A 22,661-nucleotide genomic window follows, 5' to 3' on the forward strand; every position below is an offset into this window, starting at 1 on the left:
CAGCTGTAAAATAGGCTGTTTCAAATCTCCCTTTGATGTTCGATGCGATAATGAACTTGTTTATTTGCATACACATGGCACACAGGGACGGCAGAAACTGGGACTTCATGAATGTTTTATGGTTTAAGAGAAAATGTTTAGATGTTTGGGAGCAAAGGTGCCGGCGCTGTTCCAGATGAATGAGTACAAAAAGACTGCAGCGAGCCTCTCAATATATTATTGAAATGTAACGAGAGGAGAGAACAAGCGAGTGGGAGGGCCTCTGAAAAGACAACAACTCCCAGCAGTGGTGAACTACAGACTGTCTGAAAACTCAAAAAAAAGCACAATAGCTGGAGAGAAAAAAGAAAAAAAAAGGCAAAGTTTTCACTCCGAAGTGATGTCGATGCTGACTTTGGCTCTGCATGTGGCACTCTTCTATCTCTGAATGAAATTCTTGGGTTCACCATTGCAAAGTAAGAAATGAGAGTCTCTAATGTGAAAGCAGAAAAAGAAATGTCGTTTGTCATATTATTGGCAGATGAAAATGCTGGGTTTTTTTTTTCTTCTGGTCCTGATCTGTTACATTGTTTCTTTGCAAGCTCCTCCTCTGCTTTTAGATTAAACCCTGGCAGGATCGTATTCTTTGTGACATATTCGTAAATTAAGTATTTCATGTAAATAATCTCCTTATGTAAGTGAAAGTTGGAGGGAAAACATGCAAGACCTTATAATTCAACTGCTCTCAGTTTACAACCACAGATAGGAGAGCAGGGCCATAAACAGAACCCAAACAGCTACTCCATAAAGCTCTCACCATCAGTGGTGTTTGCGTGCAGGTGTGTGTGTGTGGGTGTGTGTGAAGGGGGTCGGGAGGCAGTAGTTAAAACCAGTCCTTGAGAGCTGCTATCCTGCAACTTTAAGATGCTCCAGTGTCATGACAAAGCAATTCCCCTTACAGATTTATTCTTCTTCTACTTTTGATTATTAAACACAATTTAATATCAGACAAAACTAGCCTAAGCTTTTGTCTAAAGTGCAGTACTGTACTGAATATAGTAAGTACTGTATAAAGTACAGTTTTAAAATTAAAATTTTATTCACATGGACAAAAAAAAAAAAGAAAAGCTATCCAAACCAATCAACACCATGAGGAAAAGTAATTGTCCCCCTAAACAGAAGAGCTGCCAGCCAATAAACTACCATCAGGTATTAATTTTACACCGGATGTAACGGGATGCAGGCCTTCCAAAGAGATCAACTTTTGTCACAGAATATTCACAAAATATTTTCCGAAACTCTTCTGGATCATCAGGATGTTTTTCATCGAGTGTAGTATTGGTCTTTGTCTTGTATTTGGTTGGCGCTGGATTGTGACCGTGGAATTCATGCATGGAAGCCGTTTTTTGTCCACTGACTTCAACAGAGGCAAGTGAGGCCAAAGCCTAACTCAAGGTGGGAATTAACTGTTCACACTTTTCCCTTAATACACTTGGAAACTTCATTTTCTACTCACCTTGGGTTATCTTTGTCCGAAGATTAGTGCTATGTTGAATGAACTGAAAGCATGCTCTAGTTGCAAATTTCTCTTGCGCCGAAATTGGGTAGCTGGCTTTAGCCTTCAGCTAAGCTTCCTTCAGAAGGATAACTATTACTGAAGTCAGGTAAGAACAGTGGTTTTTCTTTGCATTTTATGTATCTAAGCACAAATACATGACTAACAGAGACTGGTCAAATTCTTTTTATATATTGTCTGGTACAGTTTCTGCAACTATCAATACATTTTAATGTAATTACAGGTCGACTGGATTTTGAGTTTTTGGTTTGTTGGAAAGCGTAGACATTCAGAACTGATGTTGTCACTGCTATTGGCTCTTTTTTGCCCATGCATTGACCAAACAGGCAGTATCAATAGATAAATAAATTATCTTTCTCCCTGTTTTTGGTTTTGACAAATTATACATCCAATGCAAAGCTCAAGTCCTGTCTAACCGAGTGATGATAGAATTTATTTTGTAAGTTCTGCTTCTAAAGTGATGAGGTACTTGGACAGAGAATGAAAATAGCTGGAATCAACATGTCCCTGTACTGAAATGAGGTAAATAGATTTCTGTGAGGAGTCTGAATGTCCTCTGAATTTGCATGGGCGTTCTCCAGCTCCACTAAAGCTCAAGCAGAACTTGCTCAATCAATTTCAGCACCTACACACACCCCCTGGATGTGGATGATACTTCATAATGCAACAGGCGTCCTTCCGTGAAATATCACATCCTGTCTGCTGAAACAAGTGCTGAGGAGCTTTGAGAGTCTCCAGGGACATGGCAAAGAGTTGAGATGGCAACCAAACGTCCATGTTTCCTTATTAATTTAGCTGAACGTTTGTGCAACAAATTGTTCTGGTGTCCCAACTTCACAAGTAGTCTTTACAGGCGATGTTTAAATATTTGAACTGGCTAAAGTGTATTTTCCATCATACTCCATATGGGTCTCCCCATCATATCATCTCATCTGTAAGACCTCTATGTTTTACTTAAGATATGTGTGGGAGATACACACCTATCTCCCACACATAATTTATAATAATTATGTAATTTAAAAGAAATAACGTGTTAATTATAAAATAATCAAATGTATTATTTCATGTAATTATAAAATAATCACATACTGTAGATACGCAAAGATTACAAACTGCTTCTGTGAGGAATCAACTCACCCTTTGTGTTGAAGAGACGTGACTTCCTGCAGTTGTAAACTACTTCCTGTTGGCACTGCTCCGCTCCAGTCACGATGGCGCGAAGTTGGTCGGCCGATGCATTGTAGCTGAACTTCATGACGTGAGGCCTCTGGGGAGAGGAGTTCTGAACTTTTACTGGAGCCGAGTTGTTGTGGGACAACACCGTCCACACTTTCTTTTCTGTAGGAAACACAGGAGTCTTTCACCATGCAGTAAGCGCGCCCTTCTCAAAGTTGAAACCAAACATTTGAATGTAATGTAAACAGTGTATCTCTCACAGTTAGACCAGTCTTTCTTAAACCCTTAGGCCCCGCCCCACAGTTGGCACCACCTACGCATCATCCGCAAGAAACTCCCAGGATTTTACTAGCGACGGGTGAGTGGTGAGTTCTGACTATCTGTGCTACCCATCAATCCGCCCTGCCTTATGGTAATGCGCATGCGGACATTGAGCCAATGTCACATACTGCTTACTCAGCAGATTTCTTGTCCTTACATCCTACTTCTGGAAGTTTATTTTGAAGAGAGAGAGAGAGGGAGCTGTCTCCCCACTTTTAACTCTTTGAGTGGCTCCACTGAGCAGCTTTGCTCATGACGGGTTTTATCAAATGTAGCACAGACAAAATGTGTCTGCCAGACTGTGCAGGTCACTGTGCACCTGAAATGGTATTGATGTACTAATATTACACTGTAGACATGCACAGCTTCAATCACACATAATAAAGTCGTCTTAGCATGGTTTAATAAAAAAAATGTAATTTGAAACTAAAATATATTAAAGAGCAAAAAATAGCCCAGAAAACAACAATATATATATTTTTTCTGATTCACACGGCTGACACCAAGCAATGACTTTCTTGTTTACAGAATACAGTAGCGACGCTGCAGACGGCAAACTGAGGCCAGTTCACAAGCTGCCTGCCATGTAAACTTAAAACATGAAGCAAAAGCAGCAATTAAGTTAAAACAAACTGAATCGAGTTTACGGACGAAATAAAACAGACGAAAACAAAACCTCCACAGGTAGGATGTATGGATAAGAAATCTGCTGAAAGAGCAGTAGGTAACATAGCAAAAATGTGCACATTACCACAAGGTAGGACGGTTTGATTTCTAGTGCAGATAGTCAGAAGACGCTCTGTCACTTTGGCCTGGAAAAATTGGGCCTTGGGGTCAAAGGTTAATAATCTCTGAGTTAGATCAAACATTTCCTGGTTTAGATCAGCTGTGATTACCAACATTCTTTCTACTCTCTTCATAGTAAAGAGTGGTCATACTTTACTTTAATTCATTTTTAGAATATGTTTTAAAACTGCATGATTTGGGTCAACTGTTTGAGATGTCTTCTCACAATAGTTTACTGGAATTTGGGCCCATTCCTCCTGATGGAACTGCTGGAACACTCCACCTTGCTCACACACGTAGTTTTTAATTAAACTAAATGCTTAATTGAAAACACAGAATCGGTCTCCTTCTCTCTAAACACAATGATGACTAAATATTCTTGTGCTGTTGAAACGTCCATAAAATTATCTGGAAGATAAACTTAGCGGTAACACTTTATTTGAAGGGGGTGAATAAGACGGTCATGACACTGTCATAAACATGACATAACACCTGCCATGAACATGAATAAGCCTTCATGAATATTTATGACTGTTGTCATAAAGCGTCATTTGGTAAATTATGACACTTTTAATATAAAGTTGACATTATTCAAAATGTCTTTGTTATGACAACTTGACATTAACCAAGAAATCATTACTGATATAAATTTGTTACAAAAGAATTACTGATTGCACTTTAAAAATTAGATAACTTTATGTTATTAAAGGTAAAGTTTAAACAGTAATGATTTCTTGGTTAATGTCAAATTGTCATAACAAAGACATTTTGAATAATGTCAACTTTGTATTAAAAGTGTCATAATTTACCGAATGACACTTTATGACAACAGTCATAAATATTCATGAAGGCTTATTCATGTTCATGACAGCTGTTATGACATGTTTATGACAGTGTCATGACAGTCTTATTCAACCCCCTTCAAATAAAGTGTTACCAACTTAGCTCTTTCAGTCATCTGCAGACCTCACCAAAGGATGAACCGCACCAGTAGCGGTCCAATTCCTGATTTATTTTCTGACTCCCTTCAATTGTTTCTTGCCGTCACACTAGGCAGCAGTGATGGCGCCTTAGAGCGCACTCACTGGTATGCCTGAAATTAATTCAAATGTTGTGAACCAACCTATCAGAAGCTTACAACGCCATGACATCATCATCCAGACTTTCCCAAATTGTTTAAAAGAATTCTCCCACTCATTGTTCTGACATTTAGCACACAGGTATCATGTTAGGACAAGAACATTTAAGCCTGAATTTATTATCAGACAGTGAGGAATAAAAGGTTTTGTGCACTTTTGCATAGCTTACATAAACATCTAATTTTATTTGCACTCAAGTGATGCTTATTCACACTTTTTTCTGCAGCAGTAAAACACACACACACACACACAAACCTGAACAAACATCTACCAAACTGTTAGCAATATGCAGCTGTTTTCATTTGAACCTTTATCATTGTATCATTATGGCTCAGTGTGTTGTGATCGCCGCAAAGTTTTTAGAATCTGGAGTCTGTGGAGTTTCGTGGCTGAGCTGTTAGTGTTGATGGTGACATTTCACAAATCTGTTGCTTTACATCACTGAAAAGCAAATGAATACCCGTTTCCAGGCAACAATCGGACCACCTTCTTTGTCCCCAATCTACAAAACATCTAATCCCTTGAAAATAACCTTTAGAACAGCAACTGGACAGCAGACTTATTCCCTCTGACTCACTGTGACAAAAACTCTGCACACGTGGATGCGAATGGAAAGTTTGCCTGATAAAAAGCCGATACGGATTGTGTCCTGCTCCCACTGCAGACCACCTCATTATTTGGATTCGGTGTTTGCTCTGCTTTAGAGAAAATCCCTCTCCTCTCGCAATTATTCCCATCAGGTTGTATGGCTTATAGCTATTTACATGTATAATGGATTTCTTAATTGAGGTCAAGTTGAGGCATATCTGCTGTCGGCTGATTCTGACTCATAAGGAGACGACTGGAAGCACAAAGTGTGTGATAACGCTCTTCCTGTGATGACATCATCAGTGCATTAACCTTGCAGAGGACAAAGCAGCTGGGGAAGCTGTGACAGTCAAGTGATGAATAATGTCACCACAGTGTCAGAACCAGACTCACTATTCTGTCCTATGTGTCCCACGGACAGGCGCTTCCCTGTCTGTCATCTGTCACAGCTCCAGATGATGTTTGATGCTGTGGAAAAGTATTCATATCCCTTAAAACTTTTCATAATTTTTGACAGCAGCAGCTCAAACTTGCTGCTCTATGTTTTGCCAACATGACGTGGTGAACAATCGCGAGGTGGAAGAAACAACAACAACGCGGTTTTCAAGAATTGCACAGATAAAATTCAGGATATTATTTGCATTTCATGCCCCTTTGATGCTACCTCCTTCAATTACTCCCAGTGAAACAATCTGCCTTCACGACTAACCAGTTTAGTAACTGGATTTCATGTTTTAAACAGAAGCGACAGCATCATGATAATGAAGGAAGACAGCAGACAGCTCAGAGAGAGGCTTGGGGAGAATTTTAAAACAGGTTTAGGCTACAGCAAAATATTTCAATATGCCAATCTCACAGACCTCTTCTCAACAAAGAGTTGGCCAAACCTATAAATCTATCAAGATTAGCGTCCATCTATACTGACAGACTGATCAAGATCAGCGATAACAGAAGCTGCCAAGAGTTTCGCTGACCTGAGTGAAGGTAGCACCCCTCCCATCCTCTTCAAATCAGGCAAAATCGGTGTCAGACGTTTGCACTGCATTTGCGCTTTGGCTTTGAAGATATTAATGAAAGGTTAAAGGTCAAAAGGTCAACCAGGCCCCCCCACTTTTATGATGAGCAGGGGCCGGTTGACCTTTCACGACCTCTAGAAACATTCCTTTATATTGTTTAAATGCATAGCGTTTTTGGGGGGTGGCAACTTCACTCAGGTGATTCTTGGTTATTTTTGAAGAACCGCAAATCAGGTGGGAAAATGTTGAAATAACAACTATTAGCTGCAAACCCCACACGCTACAGTTGGAGCATTCCTGTAAGAACTCCAGGCTCACTTTCATCTTCCTTTACCATCTGAGACTTTGCCAGAGATGATAATGTTCACTCTCCATTCAGTCTGACGGAGACAGCCACTGGTTACAGAGCAACGGGCAAAAATGTCTGTCTGTAGCTGTGCGCCATCAGTTAAGGCCCAAATTATTCATACGCCTGAAAATTTTAGATTATATTAATTTCATTCGTCTTCTAGGTTTTCAAACATGTTTCTTATTAACAGCCTGAGCCGAAGTCAGTCAGTGGAGGCAGCAAAGGTTAGGCTACACTGATGGCAACAGGAGCCTTTCATCCTCAGAGACTTGGGGCTCATCAATAAAGACAAAATATCAAAATGCCAGAGGACATCTGGAAACTCCTGCGCATCTATTATAAAAATGGTTTGATTGCTGTTTTATGCATGAACAAAAATTCAACTAACCCCTGAAGAGAGTGCAAATCCTTTTTACATGACTTTGCTTTGATAAATGCAGATAGAAACAACTATTTCTTTCTACACTGATGTGGCTTTTGCACTTTAAATCATTTAAAAAACTCCGCGAGATTTTATCTGCACTTGTTCTGCTTTGTGTTGGACTTTCACAAAAAATCACAATTAAATACCTTGAACTTTGTGGGACATAACAAGACGAAATATGGAAGAAAAAAAAAGCACAATATGCTATATATGCAGAGACCATAAAAGGGATTACGTCATTTGGTTGATGGGATCACAAAGTAAAATGCTCAAACTTCTAAAAGTGCTAGAAACAGAAGTGGATCCACAAGGTCAGAACACCGAAAGCAGTCGGGGCGACAAAACCAAACACGGGTAGAAGAAGGTTTGAACAAGTTTTAGTCCCATTACCACAACTCAGTTCATTTTTCAAATGACTTGCCAATAATTCCACATAACTAAACAATAACATGCCACTTTTTTTTTTTTTCAACCTACCAAATCCAGGCTGACGCGCAGAGAGAATAACCATGTGTAGTTTGGAACCAAGAAACCAGAGGAGACCCACGCTGTCACTAAGATGTGGTGCTTATTTTTCCCTGAGCAACAGTATTGGGTAAAGTCAAGATTTCAAAGAGAAGTACTTTGTAATTAATACAGCTCAGTTGTTTTTTTTATGGCATGGATTCATAACGGGTCATTTTAAGGTCAGTTCAGTCACACTTTCAACTGTAACCTTTTTTTCTACACGGTTACCCTTAGTGACACTTGACTGGACAAGATGCCCTTTTAACACAAGCAAGCTTACATTATTGGATGCAGACCAAGATAAGTTGTTTAATTAATCTTTAAGCCACGACAACCTGAAGAGTTTAGATGGCAGGAAAAGATAAAAAGCAACAGAAGACAAATGCAGGTTTCCACCAGGAGATGCTCTTATCCTTCCTGCCCTCTTTGAGGGTTTTTTTTTTTTAAACCTTTTCTCCATGTGAACAATGCATACGTAGCAAGACGAGAGCTACCATGATCTCACCTGTCATGTTGCAGTATACCTGTGTGGGCCCCAGGGGACCACTCCCATCTGGATCGATGAAGTAGAAGCCTGAGGAGCTGCCGCTCAGCTTGTAGGCCTCGCAGGACGACTCGTGGATAGCTGGAAGAAGCAGAACAAGCGGAACAGAAATAGTTATTTCTCCGGGAATCAGCCCACTCTCTCCTCAGTCTGAACCGTATGAGTCACAAACACACAAGCTCTGTCTGTATTTATACAATGCGCTCGACTGATTTGGGCTCTCAAGAAGCTTTCTGGTCAATCTATAGGATCCAGTGCCGACTTCTGCTGAAACTGCTTTCAAACTGACCTGACAGGCAGGACAGGAATGTATTTCTTTGTGAAGGGGTCTCGGGGTCACATTTATGGGCTGCGGCCGGCCAAGTCGTGGAACACAGACTGTCGTCCACTGCTAGTTATCAAAACACGCGATGACTAATTAGGAGCCGGTTATCATCCACAGCAATCAAGAGAGCACCAGCGCGTTATCTTTTAATGAAATCAGGATTGATTGGTGACTTTCAAAAGTATTCAGACCCCTTGAACTTTTTTGAAGACAGAATTTCTTTGTACAGCTAATGATATTCCTGGTTTTCTTTTAGCTTCGGTTGGTGTTCAGTTAGATTGGTGTCTGATAAAAGAGGAGTAATTGTTCCCTTTCATCGTGTTTTTATGCTTATTGTATTGCGATGCGTTCTGAACCTTGTGCTGTCCGCTTAATCACAATGAAAGGCTTCTGAACCTTTGAATTTTTTGAACTCTGAAAATATCTAGGTACATTAAAGTGGAGACAAACAAGAACAAATGTTTAAGACCAACAAATAACTCTAAACATGAGTAGAGAATTACACAACGACAATAGTTCAGAAGTAAGAACGAAAAGAGAAGACCAGTGGTCATTCAATGGTCTAAAATGTGACGCTCCTCATGGAGCTTTAATCTGGACGCTGGACGCTCTCTACATAAAAAGCCTTGGTGTAAAACACAAGTATTGTGGCTCTGATCCTTTTAGTTTCGTCATAGAGGCTCCTCACAGTGAGACATGGGGCCAGTAAGCATGGCAGACCAGCTGAAAAATTAGGCCTCCAGTTGAGTTATTCATGTTTTTAGTTGACCCTGACAATGCTGCAGTGAACGGCTCGCAGAAAAAAAAAATGGCTCTGTGTTTCACGGTAGAGTTGGGTACAACCTCTATCATGGTCATGGGAAAGAAAAATGGCAAGATCAGAATCATATTTCATGCGGCTTCTCCATACTGGGACGTCTGCTCTGGGTTAAAGACGCTTCTGCTTTCCCAGCTAATCATATTTTCTGATTTTAGCACCGAGGAACAAAGTCAGAAGCCAATCTTTCCTAATTGTGCTGATGTTGAGCGCAATTTATTTGTGGTTTCTTTATTTAACCCCGAGGCTTATTTTACAGACTTAAAACACACATGCATTTATTACTTTTATGTTTTCATCTTAGCCAATTATGACACTTCCAGCACTCAAATATTTATATATTTATAGATAGTTAGGGCAAATGAAATGAAATAGATTACATGATAGAATTGGGAAACAAAATCTGGTAAAACAATATGCTAATTTGTTTTCCCATGTTTTCAGATCCCACCCTCACATTCCATGCTTTTTTCCAGACTCTGGTGATCCTGTTAATCATTATCTATAAATGTAAACACATGCTAATGTCACTAAACCAGTGCAAGAGGTAAGAACAATCTAAATTCTTCTTTTTGCCTTCCCAGCCCACAATAGTTTGAAGTGTATTAAAGAGCTATCAATTACTACTAATAAATAAATGAACCTCCTGGTGTTGTGGAGATTACCATCTAGAATTGTCCAGTGAACTCTGCAGCTCAGCGATTGGGTGAGACGCGTGCGAGAGCATGAAGCAGCTCTATGGTGGCTCAGCAGAGTCATGTTTTAGAAAAGTAATCAGTGAACGAGAGCAAATCAAAAAAACGTTACTGACTGCTAAGGCTGGTTAGCTGCCTGGCTGCTTCAGATTTCAGTTGGATTAAGAGAGAGACTCAACAGACTGATAATAAATCATTCCCCTAAAAACCAAGTGGTGGTCTGTTTAAAGCACACTGGTTTCCAGGCTGCAGCTTTGACTTGCAGGCGGAAAAGCTGAATTTGATGAAAGGAACTATTTTTACTGCAGCAGATGCTCTTATCTGCCGTGTTTCCTCCATAACTGTCTGCCTGCATACAAACAAGATATCAACATTCTGGGGCAGGGGATGGAGGTGCAGGGAGGGGAGTGGGGGGGGATCCACACTCTCTCCAACAACACTCCACTGCATATATCAAGGCAACGTCAAAAATGACACCTGGAAGGAAAAACTCCTACAATCACAGCCAGTCTGAAGTGGGGAGCTATTTAAGGATGGAGCAGGGGGGGAAGAAAAAAAAAAAGTGCAGATAGCGATTGTGAGGTCATGTCAAGCTGAAACAGGACAACTTTCTGCTTCGCCTCTCAGCTACACAAAGCGAGGAAAGCTCCAGGTGAGACAGGCAGGTGGATGTGTGCACCGAATTGAATGCGAGGGAGGCAGACCTGGAGCGAGAGGGGAGGGGGCGTGGGGTGAAATGGCGGCTGTGAGACGGTGCTGAAAACATGAAAGTGCTCACAGTTGTGGCACGTGGCTCCGGAGTATCCGGTTCCCGAACAGTCGCAGGAGAACGAGCCCCACGTCTGGGAGCAGCGGGCGCCGTGTTCGCAGAGGTTGGGCAGGCACCTGGGGAAACAGGAGCGGCGCCACACCTTTAATGCACCAAAACTCACCCCACAACTCACTTCACAGCTCTTCAGAGCACAAGAAGAAAAAAAAAAATACAATCCTAATGAGACCTTGTTTTTGCCTAATTAGTCCTGAAAATGAAGAGAAATCTTAATTAGCATGCCATAAAAAAAAAAACAAAGAAGCTTCAATTATCACATTTAAAACTGCAGCCGCAGAAAGCTTGGCTTTATTGCTTGTAATTAATTGATTATCAGACTAGTTGGTAATTATATACATATTTTGAGCTGACTAATTGAAAAATCTCCAGGTTCCTCCTAATTCGCTTTGATCTTTGTTTGCCCAGCCTTCATGCTTTGGGGAAGGGATCAGCTCTAACTGATTACGATTCACCTGAAAGCGACTTTGTCAGGTGTTTGTTTCAGACAACACAATGAAGCACGGGCCACTGAAGCACTCTGCCTGACAGGTGAGAAAAATCCATGTCGTTCTCCTCTTTATTGTCTCCTTTGTTGCTACGAATATGAGCCTTGGAACATATCCAAAAGTTAATTTGCTGATGACTCATGTTTTGTGAGCTGAAATTAAAAATCCCAAACGAGTGAAGAGTGTCGGGTCCCGCAGCCTCCTTGAAATATGAAAAAAAAAGCTGATTTCTCTGAGCACAAAAGCATCACTGTCACCTTCAAAGAATGCCTGTTAATGGGATTTTTGCCGCAGAAAAATTTACACCGCACTCTTCTGATTAATAGTCCCTTCCTCGAGCCTCCTTGAGTTTCACATAATTGCCAGCCTTTCAAGCATGCATCTATAATTTCATACACTTTATCTCTCACCTATTAACTGCAGCACAGTGGGCCAGCCGCAACATGGATAGGGTTGCAACAATCGCTTTAATTACCATCAAGCTATTTTCTGTTGCTATGTCCGCGGCTGCCCTTACAGGACGTAAAATTACAGCAGGCAGCACACTTAAGCACACGCTAGCTGTAAACCGAGGTGTAATTAGACTCGGAGAAGCTCAGATTAGCTCTGATAAAAGTTAATTTTCCTCATGCACTCAGGGGTCATTAAGTAGGCCACAGAAGAGAAATGACAGCTAATATCAGGGATGTAATCACTCTCACATGTCATGTCCTCACAGCGGCACAGAAGGTTGCAAAGACACGAGGCAACAGAAAAAAAAAAACAGCCTCTGCTTTGCTGTCGTTAACCTGCTGCTCTGCTCACACACACACACACACACACACACACTGGAACGTATTTGTGCTCTCATTTGTTTGAAAAACTATTAACATTTTTTAAGATTAATCCCTCGTCAGCCTGAAGGTCTTGTGTGCCGGGACCACCAGGCTGCATCTGTTATTAAAATGCAACCCGCTGCCATTTTGAGAATGTTGCTGAGCACGGCACAATCACTGAAGAGGCCTCCTGGTGCAGCTGTGATTAAAATGGATGCAACATTTCTGGTGCAGTGGATTTGGTCAAAAGTGTAAAACCATTTTTTTTTTTTTTTTTTTTTTTGCTTAGTTTTTTCTTGAACGTTTTTCAAAATATTTTTTGAAAAACGAGATTCAAAATCCAGTGCCGTTTATGTCTCTAAACAAAAGTCAGGCGACCCAAAAAAGCATCAGGACGTCAGAGTGAGCAACACACAAGCACATTCCTGCTTTGTGTGCAGACGGTAGTCCTTTTCTTTCCCCACGTCATATTATTTGATCAATAGTGTTAAAATAGCAGATTATATGCTATATGTGTCTTCCATTTTGACTTGTGAGTGGAAACTTATAAAGAAACTCAACAGAAGATCTGGATTACGACCTGATCAGTCAGCTCTTCTACAGGAACAGTTTAAAATCCAAAATGGCTGCTGCCACAGGAGCGACTGCAGAATGAAACTCTTTAGACATTTCAATCAGATGTGTCACTGATATGCTACTCTACAATAACGTTATATGAACATGTTCCTGTAGTGTGCAAACACAGACTGCTAATCCAACAGAGTATTAGGGATATAGTTAGTAAATTAGTGTCAAAAAAACTCTTCAAGAAATTCCACACATTTGCAAGAAACAATGGGAGATTTTCTAATGAATCTGACAAATTTGCAAAAGCAGGGACGACGACAGGCATGATTAAAAGCATATGTTCTTGATGAAAAAATGTGATGTTCTCATTGCGAAGTCAGGAAAAAAAATAAAAAATACCAAACAATGTTGACCGACAGCGCTGAGACCAGCCTCCAGCCTCTGATTGGTTGTTTCTGACGCAGAGCGGCGCATTAGTGGTCCAGCGAGGAGGTGGAGCACCTCCGTCTTTTCACAGATTATCTGTCTCATAATATACTGTCACAACAGGGCGACAGTTTGAACAAATACGGGCAACCCTGAATGTTTGCCACAGGAGATTCAAGGATTTCACACACATGCATGAATGAATGAATCGAAGAGAAAAAAAAAATGAAAGTAAAGTCACAGTCCTGAATCAGTAAAAGGTCTAGATTTAAAAAAAAAAAAGGACTTTTTACCTTTAGAACCTGAAGAAGGACAGACTGATGCGAGTGAGCACAGACTGCTGCTGCACACCATTGGAGAGAAGCAGCAGGGTGCTCATTCAGCCATGTGCAGACGGATAAATGAGAAACAAAGCCAGACTCAGACACCTGCTTAATGCCAAAAGATTTAGTTTTGGAGCAATGTTTGGGTTCCTCACTGGTCTCCTGACGACCTCCTACACTTTCCTTAAATCACAACTTTCGCCACGTAACAGGCTCTGTAATCATGGGTACGCCACGTTTAACTGATTGAAATCTTCGGATGCTCAGGGGATGACGTAAAACGGAGGAGCAGATTTGGAAGCTAGATGTGACGTTGAACCATCCTCTGTAATTACAGAATCCAATGTCTGGTGTGTTTCAAATCAAAGGTGACGAACTGCAACTTTTGAAGCGACTGGTTTCCAGTTTGGCTAAATTAATTTTCTGACTGCTTCAGAAGTCACATGATTACCTGATTCACTTTACCTGTAAAGTGTGGACATGTCTGTGTAGAACTTTGATTGACATGTTTGTTCTGACATGGAACAAACATGTCAATGTTTTGGAGCAACTAATGTGAATCTAATGATAATTTGTAGAGGCAGGTAAAGATTAGGGTGATGGCAAAGAAACATGCGTTTCAGTTATGTGTTACATTCAGTTCAGCTCCGTTTATTTATATTGTGTCAACAAATGTCATCTCAAGGTATTTTTACAAAAAAAAAAAAAAATTCAATTCAGTCACACAATCAAACAGTACAGTAGGCTCGATTAATTAGTCAAAGTGGATTATAAGGTTTGTGTCTAAGGAAACTCCGCAGGTTGCATCGAGTCATTGCCTTGCAGCACTGATGCCTTCCTCTAACAGGAAGAAACCTCCAGCAGAACCAGAACTAGAATCAGAACCAGAACCTGGCTCATCAACTGCTACGACCGACTGGGGGGTTGAGAAGACAGAGAGGGGTTTCGTAAGAAGGGTTTGATTGTTGTAATGAATATGAAGACATTCCCAAAGAGTATTGTGAATGCTATAAATAACTTTTGTCAAGCAAGTTTTTTTAAAATCATCTAAAAGAGTTTTATTTCCAAAATGAAGGCCCACCTCTAGGATGTTTTTTTTTTTTTTTTTTTTCTGTTTTAGAAGCAAACTTCTTAGTCACATAGAAATAATTTTAAACTAAAACCTTCCAGGACCATGAACAGTTCAGATTCATTCACTGTTTCCAAGCAGCAGCGCCGTGGGCCAGCTGGATGAGTTTTAGTTTGCTCAGCTGTCGATCATAAACAACGTCCAGTTCTCATTCACTTGGAAGAGGACGAAGAACAGTGTGGCAGCCGGTCAGAGCACTCTCCATTCAGAGGCATGCATTGTGTTTGTCTGCTTATTTCTGATTGGATGTGCCACAGTGAGGACAGGCTGAACGAGCCTGGCTATAAAAACACAATATACTGGGTTACCATGAGGTGCCCGGCTCCTCCACATGCTGAGTAAAAGTAGCCTGAAATTATATCTAACTAGCTGAATAAATTATCATAAATGCAATTGGAGTTTTATAGTCAACAATTACTGCATTCCAAAAAGTCATTTGTGGTGATAATTTTGCTCATAGTCCTACTGTAATAACCATATACTTGTGATATATTGTGGAGACCTGCCTAATGTGCTTATCCAAAATGCTGCAGCTAGAGTTGTGACGAGAATTAAAAAGAGAGATTTGATATTTCCTTTTTTTTTTTTTTTTTTTTTTACGCTTCCCTTCACTGGCTCCTTGTTAAATCCAGAATATGATTTAACATTCTCCTCCTCCCATAAGGCCCTCAATAATCAGCTCCATGATAAATCAGAGATCTGATTGTTCCAGAACACTTTGCTGTCCTAGAGTTTCTAAAAGTGGAATGGGAGGCAGACCCTTTAGTTCTCAGGCTCCTCTCCAGTGGAAGCAGCGCCCAGTTTTAGTGTGTGAGGCAGACTGCCTGTCTACTTTTAAGACCAGGCTTGAAACTTCCTTTTCTTTCTGTCATGCATAGTTGTCCACTACAGCGGACAGCTGTCTAAAAGCCATTTTCTTGTGCTTCTTATGGATTTTTATGTTATGAAGTGGACACTAATGCATCATAAAATACACCATCAACCACTGGCCATCAGCTACAAATGCAAGAAATTATGTTTGTTAAATCCAATATGTCCGACAGACAAAAAAGCACGCCAGCCGACCCGGTCCCTCCTTCTCCTGTGGACGACTGTAGCAGGTAAAAAAGAAAAAAGAAGAAAAAAAAAAAAAATATATATATATATATATATATATATATATATTGTGACATCAGATAACCCCTAAAGAACAATAGTAATAATGTATTTTTCAAATGACAACTTTGTAACCTGAGTTATTTCTGTAGTTATGCACCTCAGTCCCAATCTGCCCATTTTAAGACTCCAGCTGCTACTTTCTCCTTCTGCTCTCCAGTTATTCAGGTGCTGTGACGCCGTCCAGGAGAACTTCCATGCATTGTGTGGTAACATGGAGTGAATTAGAACCAAGAATGGACCCCAGCAGAACCAGAACTAGAATCAGAACCAGAACCGGGCTCAGTGCAAGCACCAACTGCAAACGGCTGATTTGATTTGCATTGATCTTGTCATATTCAATAAATGAAAATATGGGGTCTGATGACACTTATTTGTCAGATTTCCTTTAAAACTAACCTTTGGAAGACAACAACTTTCAAGCAGGTAACAAATATACTTTTTTTTAATTAAGCCCACATTTCTGTATTAAAAGTATTTTGAATTGGTCCAATGTAATATTTTATTCTCAAAGTTAGAGTTTTCATTAACTGTAAGCAGAAAATCTCCACACTTAACAGAAGGACAGAAAAGGCTTAAAATAACCAGTAATTGATCTGCATGATGTGCTTCTCTTAATGAATTGAGGTTATATATATATTTTGAGTAATATTTCTCCTAAAAATGTATTTTGAAAACTTTAAGTGCAGATGTTCAAAGTGTGACAGCAACGATCCTAATGAAGTGAGTTTCATGCAAGGTTCTTCTTCTTCTTCTTCCACGATAACATTTTAATAACAGATTATTCAGTTTGTTAGATAGCTACAGACAGAAACAGAGCAAGAAATCAAGTAGGAGTGGGGGTTTTTATATTTTTTTTTGTGGTCTGTACAAGCCTAAGGCTTAAAGCTGAATAAAAATAAGTTTGTTTTTTTTGTTGGGACATTGATTTAGCAGTCAAATAACGTAAATCTCGGCAAATTTAGACCTAACTTGAATAAAAAAGTTGGTAAAATGTTAGACATGTATATTTGCTGAGCCGAGGAGCCGATTCTAAAGTTTAAGATAGAAATGTTAAAGGTTTTAAGCTCAGTTTCAGACTTTCAAAAATAAGGATCTGAAAGTAGCAGTCTTGGAGTTTGGTTTGAAGAACGTTATATCTGAACACTCTCAGAGTTTACTCAGTATTCCAACCATTTATCTGGAATGCAGTAAATTCAAGTCAAGTAAATCTTTTCCCCTCAGTCCGTACTCACATTAGGCGATTTGTGATTCCAAACTTACCATTTTAGCTTTATATAAAACACAAATACTTTGTAGCAGTAGGTCTTTGTTTTCATACAGTTCTGTATAACCCATTAAAACATATTCCATCTTTTTATTGTCAAGAAATCTACTTTGTTCAGAAGCTCATTGGTTCTCGGTTTAACGACGGCTACCCTGTGGATTTAAACAATTACTGGCTCAACCCTCCCTTGTCCGTTCTCATCATGGCTCGGGATCCCTTGAGAGCGAACGACTTAAGGTTTCTGTCGACAAATAACATCGTATTAGGCATTTAATGAGGCTGTGGAATTAGCTTGCAGCACAACTAAAGTAAAGCCATAAGGAAAACCTTATTTCACAATTTTTATTGAATCTAATAAAGAACAGCATTGTGCAGCTTGGCATGGACACAGTTGTTGCTGTATACATTCTGTTGTAATAAGCAGATAATTAATGATTTTTAGGTTGGCATAGCAGGTGGTGTTTAGCATTTTCTCAAACTTACAGTACTAACTCTGAATAAAAGCAATTTTTTTTTTAAAATATGGACGCCAATAATTCCACGCTTGTCAATCTGATCCCAACAACATCTTACATTTCATTCTGTTTCATTTATAAAGCTTTCAAAACTGCATTATAGTTTATGCACATTATTTTGTTAATCGATTAGTTCCTCAGCCTTCTTTACCCTTCACAAGGTCATTCCTAGTGAGTCAGGGCTGCTGCAGCCTGACGTCTGAGTGTGATGAGCTCATTCCTCAGAAAGAAAGAAACAGACAAGGCGTTCATTTTTTTCATCATTCCAAACTCACTACTGAGGGTCCGAAATGGGGGAACGAACATTTTGGTCCGCACTTCATTGACTAGAAGTAAAGCGAAACATGTGATCGCAAATGATGCCAAAATAAAGTTTGCTAACAACCAGCACTAAATGCAAACAGCGTGTGTACTGCCAAAAGGCAGTGGTGACGTCCGGCCATTGATCACCTCACTCGTGACGTGAAATAAGTGTTTCCGTTGCAGTTTTTGCAAAATACATTATTTTTGCTAAACTGATCTGGAAAAACCAGCTCATCCTAATGCAGAAGCGTTTCATGAAAAATGTGACTTGATGGAAAATTGCCACGTCTCCATCAAGCAAATTTATTTTCATAATTTCAATTTGCATAATCCTATAGTTAATGGAAATGCAGCTACGTTTGGTACATGAGCTATGAAGGTGATGAAAAAATATTGTGACTTTTGCTGAACTTGAGTCTTTGGCCTTTCTGGATGGAGTTTGCATGTTTTCCTTATGGATGTGTGAATTTCCTCTGGTCTTCTCTCCAAAACATGACAGTCAGGTTAAGCTGTCTTTTTAAAAATTGCCCTGTGGGTGTTTGACTGTTTGTCCTGTGTGTCTCTGTGTTGTCCTGTGATGGACTGGTGACCTGCATAGGGTATATCCATCCTCTCTCCCAATGGCTGCTGGAGATAGTCACCAGCTCCAACACAATCCTTCACCAACAACCAGGGCAGACACTCATGGATGGACTTAAAGCTACTGAGTTTTCAAGCAGATCTATAGAATTGTTTTTACAAGCATTCAATTGGAAGTTACTGAATTCCTTGGATTAAAGACTAAATATTAAAGAGAATAAATAAATATAACAGCAAGAAATCAGGATTTGAGCTATTCAGGTAAAGAAAAGCTTCCAAACTAACTTGGCCCAGAGTGAAATCCCCCCCAGAGCTAAAATCTGGTTCTATCTATCACATTTGTTGGCAACAACTGTTGTCAAGCCTGTAGACTAATTGGGATCATTTCAGAATTTTGCAGAATAGTTTTAATTCGCCAACATTGGAGAGTTTTGGGCATCTTGCCACAGCATCTCAATCAGATTTAAGTTCAGCATTGAATGGGCCTATACAAAACCTGCATCGTTTTTCTTTGAACCATTCAGACGTGATTTCACTAGTGGGCTTTGGATCGTTGTCCCTCTCCATAAGCCACATGTCCTGAATCCAGAAATCAGTTTTTGATCAGAAGGTTAAAAAAAATAAATGAAAGTAAAAAAAAAACTGATGTCTGGGAATTTTTGCTGCAAGATTGTTTTGCAGAGAGCATAATTCCTGGCTCCAATAATTACTGTAATTCACAGCAAAGCCATCCAGAGCCATCACACCAGCACTAACACCATGATTTTTTTTTTTTTTAATTGGTTTGATCTGAAAACATCTGTAAGAAAGAATATTTTATAGAGCATTCTACAATAACATAATTCAGGTCATTTAAAGGGTTAAATAAATACATCTGATGAATCTGTTATTTAAATAAGTTATAATACGATACACCTGTCACATGTATAATTTCACTTTAACATGAACTGTAATAACTGAGTTTATGTCTAAACAACCATTGTGGAATTTTCTCCCCCCCTCAGTTTCTTTCCAGTATTTACGTTTGCTACCTTTTCCCCCAGGGCTGCAGGTGCTGTTCATTTGAAGGACCAGTCATTCACTAACATTCCAGCTCAGAGGAAAACTGTGCAGATACCCCAGAGAGGAAATCCCCTCAGAGTCACAGCTGGAGCTTCAGGTAGGAGCACCAGACCTGACTCTGTTTTCTCTCATCCCATGGTACATTAGCTGTGAAGAAACAAGACCAAAAACAACATCCGTCTTGCTAAGCCTGGGAAAATAAAACATCTCTCTCTATCATTCTGTCTTTTCCTACAGTGCATCTCTTCACGCACTGACATGACAGACTGGCGTCTCCGGTGTGTTTGCATATCTTCCAACTGCGAACAATCTGGTCTAAAAAGTAGGTAGTCTGAAATCCGACAAAGGGGTAATTCTCCCCAGGGCATGCACAAGGGAAAGTGGCAGTTTGCATGTTTGCCTCGCTCCTATGAAATGTTCCCCTCCGCATGCAAGACGTTTATGGAGCTCGTAGGTCTGCCAGGGCCCACAGCTGTGCAGGATAATGAGGGAGAGCATGCCACACAGGACAGTGGGGAGCAGCTTGTTAGCATAGTCCTCTGCCAGAGAAGGTGCAGCCGGGTTTCTGTTGCACTTTAATTGGAAGATCCAGTCAGCTTGTTTGTCTCTACAGGACAGAATGTCAGCCACTTTCAGGCTTTGCTGCAAACAACACACTGCCATCCACAAATTAACATTGGGGGCATGAATGACTCTGTGCTGCCAACTTGGATAATGTTTGACATTCAGCCATCAATTGAGAGGAAGTTTTCCGCCTGCTCCCTCTGAGAACTGTCCTCACAATTAATTAAAGTCTGGAAAAGAAACTCAGACTACTTTACCTGTCTTTCATATTGCATGTGTCAAACTGGAGCTCATTATAATTTCCTAGCAATCCTTGCTGCACATGGCTGAGATTCACCAGGTGATTGTTGATGGATATAAGCTGCATGCACCCCTGGAAGGCAGGAGCTTGGATGTGACACTCTGTGGGCGGACAGCCTTGACGAAAGTGACACAAGAAAGAAACAGCCTTTAGTTTCACTCCTCTTTAGTCACAGGAAACTGTAAGTGACAATGTTGGAATTTCGAGAGCAAGGCGACACACCGGGAGAACTCACTAACCTCCAAAGTACAAGCTGCCTCTTGATTCCACCGGCTCCCAGAGCTCGACGTCAGACGAAGGCTCGCCATCCACACTCAGAGTGATCTGCAGACTCCTGCTGGCAAGACTCACCGTGTGCCACAGTCCGTCATTGACTCTGCGACCTAAACAGCAGAGAATAATCAGTTTCAAGAGATTCTGATCAGATGCAAATGTTGTCAACACAGAGCAACAAACATCCCAGCTCATGTCCAGGATTTTATTTTTATTTTTTTGTCCTAGGGGGGCTCAGATAGCACAAGGGTGGCAAACCGAATTAGCAGTTTTATCTAAATTCCCTGCAGACTTAAACTGCAATGAACATCTGAAGTTAAAAAAGAGGAAAACGTGTCGTGTCAATCGGTCTTCAGTCTGGAGGTTCCAATCTGAAATGCTACCCTTCATGTCTGCACCACGAACAAAGTGACTGACAGCTTTGGTGGGAGTGGCCAGGCAGAGCGACCAATCAGATTTCAAGAGGAGCAGCAGTTCATCACCGAAAACTTTCTGTGAAATATTTTTTGTGTCTATACGGACCGCATGAATGAATCACGGCAAATATCCCAAAACGTAAGGAAACGAAAACGGAATAAAGTGAACCCAAGATTATTCTTAACTCTCGCAGATTTTGACTCAAAGTCATTCAATCAAAAAGCACAAACTGTATGTTTAGATTGAGATGTTCAACCCTTAAAACACTCGCATTTCTAATTTTGTTAAGTTTTATTTAATTTATCAAGATGTTTAAATTCCAGCTCACAGAATCTCAAACCTTTTTTACTGTCAGTAATTCTTATTCAAATAAAGATCTTTGTTTACCACATTGTTGATTAATCATTAACAGGACTAATTTAAGCCCGTGAATCTGTAAAACTGTTGTGCCATGCGATCAAACATTTGGACGCGCCTTACTTTTGTGCTGGTCCACCTCAGGAACAAAGTTAGAGCCCAGTAGCATATTCGTCTGTAACGTCAGTGACATTTTCTAAACATCTTGCTGCAGCTGCGTAAAACCTTGATGCACCTGTCTGAGCGGTCTCGCCTCCCAACCTGCTCTTTCATGTTTGATGGCAGCTTCTAGAGTTTTTTCTTCTAAAGTAGCTTGGGCTTTTGTTTTTTTCTCAAAAAGATTTCACTTTAATACAGTCATCTTTTGTTCTGTGCCCCCTTTTCTCCACTCTTTGTACCACCATTTTCTCAGAAATGTCTTGTACTCCCATGGCTTTCCTCTTTGATGCATGCAGCGCCTCCAGCACTGCAGCAAAGCATTCCCACAGCATTCCGTACCTTCACTGTTGGTAACAGAAAGCTGGCTTGCTCTGTTCTTTATTGGGCTCAATTTTTCACCAATAAACAAACTGTAGAACAGCAGGAGTTAAATTGGGCTGGGCCTCGACCGCCACATGCAGACTTTGTTAGCGCGGTGCTCTCCACATCTTCAACTGCATTTATTTTTACACTCTTCTCAAGACATAAAAGCATAAAAAAAAAAAAAAAAAACGTTCTGCTGTTACTTGTAAAAACAACATTGACCAACTCTGCCATCAAGTATATTTATAGATTGTGCCATCAGGACTTTTAGCCTGAAGTAGGAAGCTGCAGCCGCACTAAACAGAGCAGTGGATGACAAGACTCAAATTTTATGTAATAGATTTTACAGTTTAAAACACATCTACACCCATAAACACCACCATCAAATCTAACGATTTGATGGTGTAAGGCACATAAACAACCGATTCTTAGACATATGGATGGAAATGAGGAGAGGGAGCTAAATTAATTCAACTAATTTTATGTGTTAAGATCTGCTCTAGCTGTTTAATTCTCAAGGTTGTGATTAC

At 40.2% G+C, this 22,661-nt stretch overlaps 1 protein-coding gene and 2 long non-coding RNA genes across 3 annotated transcripts in view; 2 read left to right on the forward strand and 1 right to left on the reverse strand.

Moving 5' to 3' along the window:
• cntnap5a (contactin associated protein family member 5a) overlaps positions 1–22,661 on the reverse strand; it is a 149,791-nt gene that overhangs the window by 51,034 nt on the left and 76,096 nt on the right. The window contains exons 9-13 of the mRNA XM_014985252.2: positions 20,802–20,945; positions 20,519–20,678; positions 11,021–11,127; positions 8,367–8,486; positions 2,693–2,893 (exon numbers count right to left, since the gene is read on the reverse strand). Of these exons, the coding sequence (XP_014840738.2) occupies positions 2,693–2,893; positions 8,367–8,486; positions 11,021–11,127; positions 20,519–20,678; positions 20,802–20,945 (732 nt within the window). The remainder of the gene's footprint in view (positions 1–2,692; positions 2,894–8,366; positions 8,487–11,020; positions 11,128–20,518; positions 20,679–20,801; positions 20,946–22,661) is intronic.
• Positions 10,997–21,643, forward strand: LOC106916752 (uncharacterized). Its single transcript, XR_001418057.2, has 3 exons — positions 10,997–11,599; positions 19,679–19,794; positions 19,935–21,643. It is a non-coding gene; the product is annotated as an uncharacterized LOC106916752 (long non-coding RNA).
• LOC148160550 (uncharacterized) lies at positions 15,529–16,340 on the forward strand. The gene is made up of 2 exons (XR_015765300.1): positions 15,529–15,916; positions 16,132–16,340. It is a non-coding gene; the product is annotated as an uncharacterized LOC148160550 (long non-coding RNA).

This window comes from Poecilia mexicana, unplaced genomic scaffold (assembly GCF_051168715.1).
Source record: "Poecilia mexicana isolate PSO_F unplaced genomic scaffold, ASM5116871v1 scaffold_2, whole genome shotgun sequence".
Lineage (NCBI taxonomy): Eukaryota > Metazoa > Chordata > Actinopteri > Cyprinodontiformes > Poeciliidae > Poecilia > Poecilia mexicana.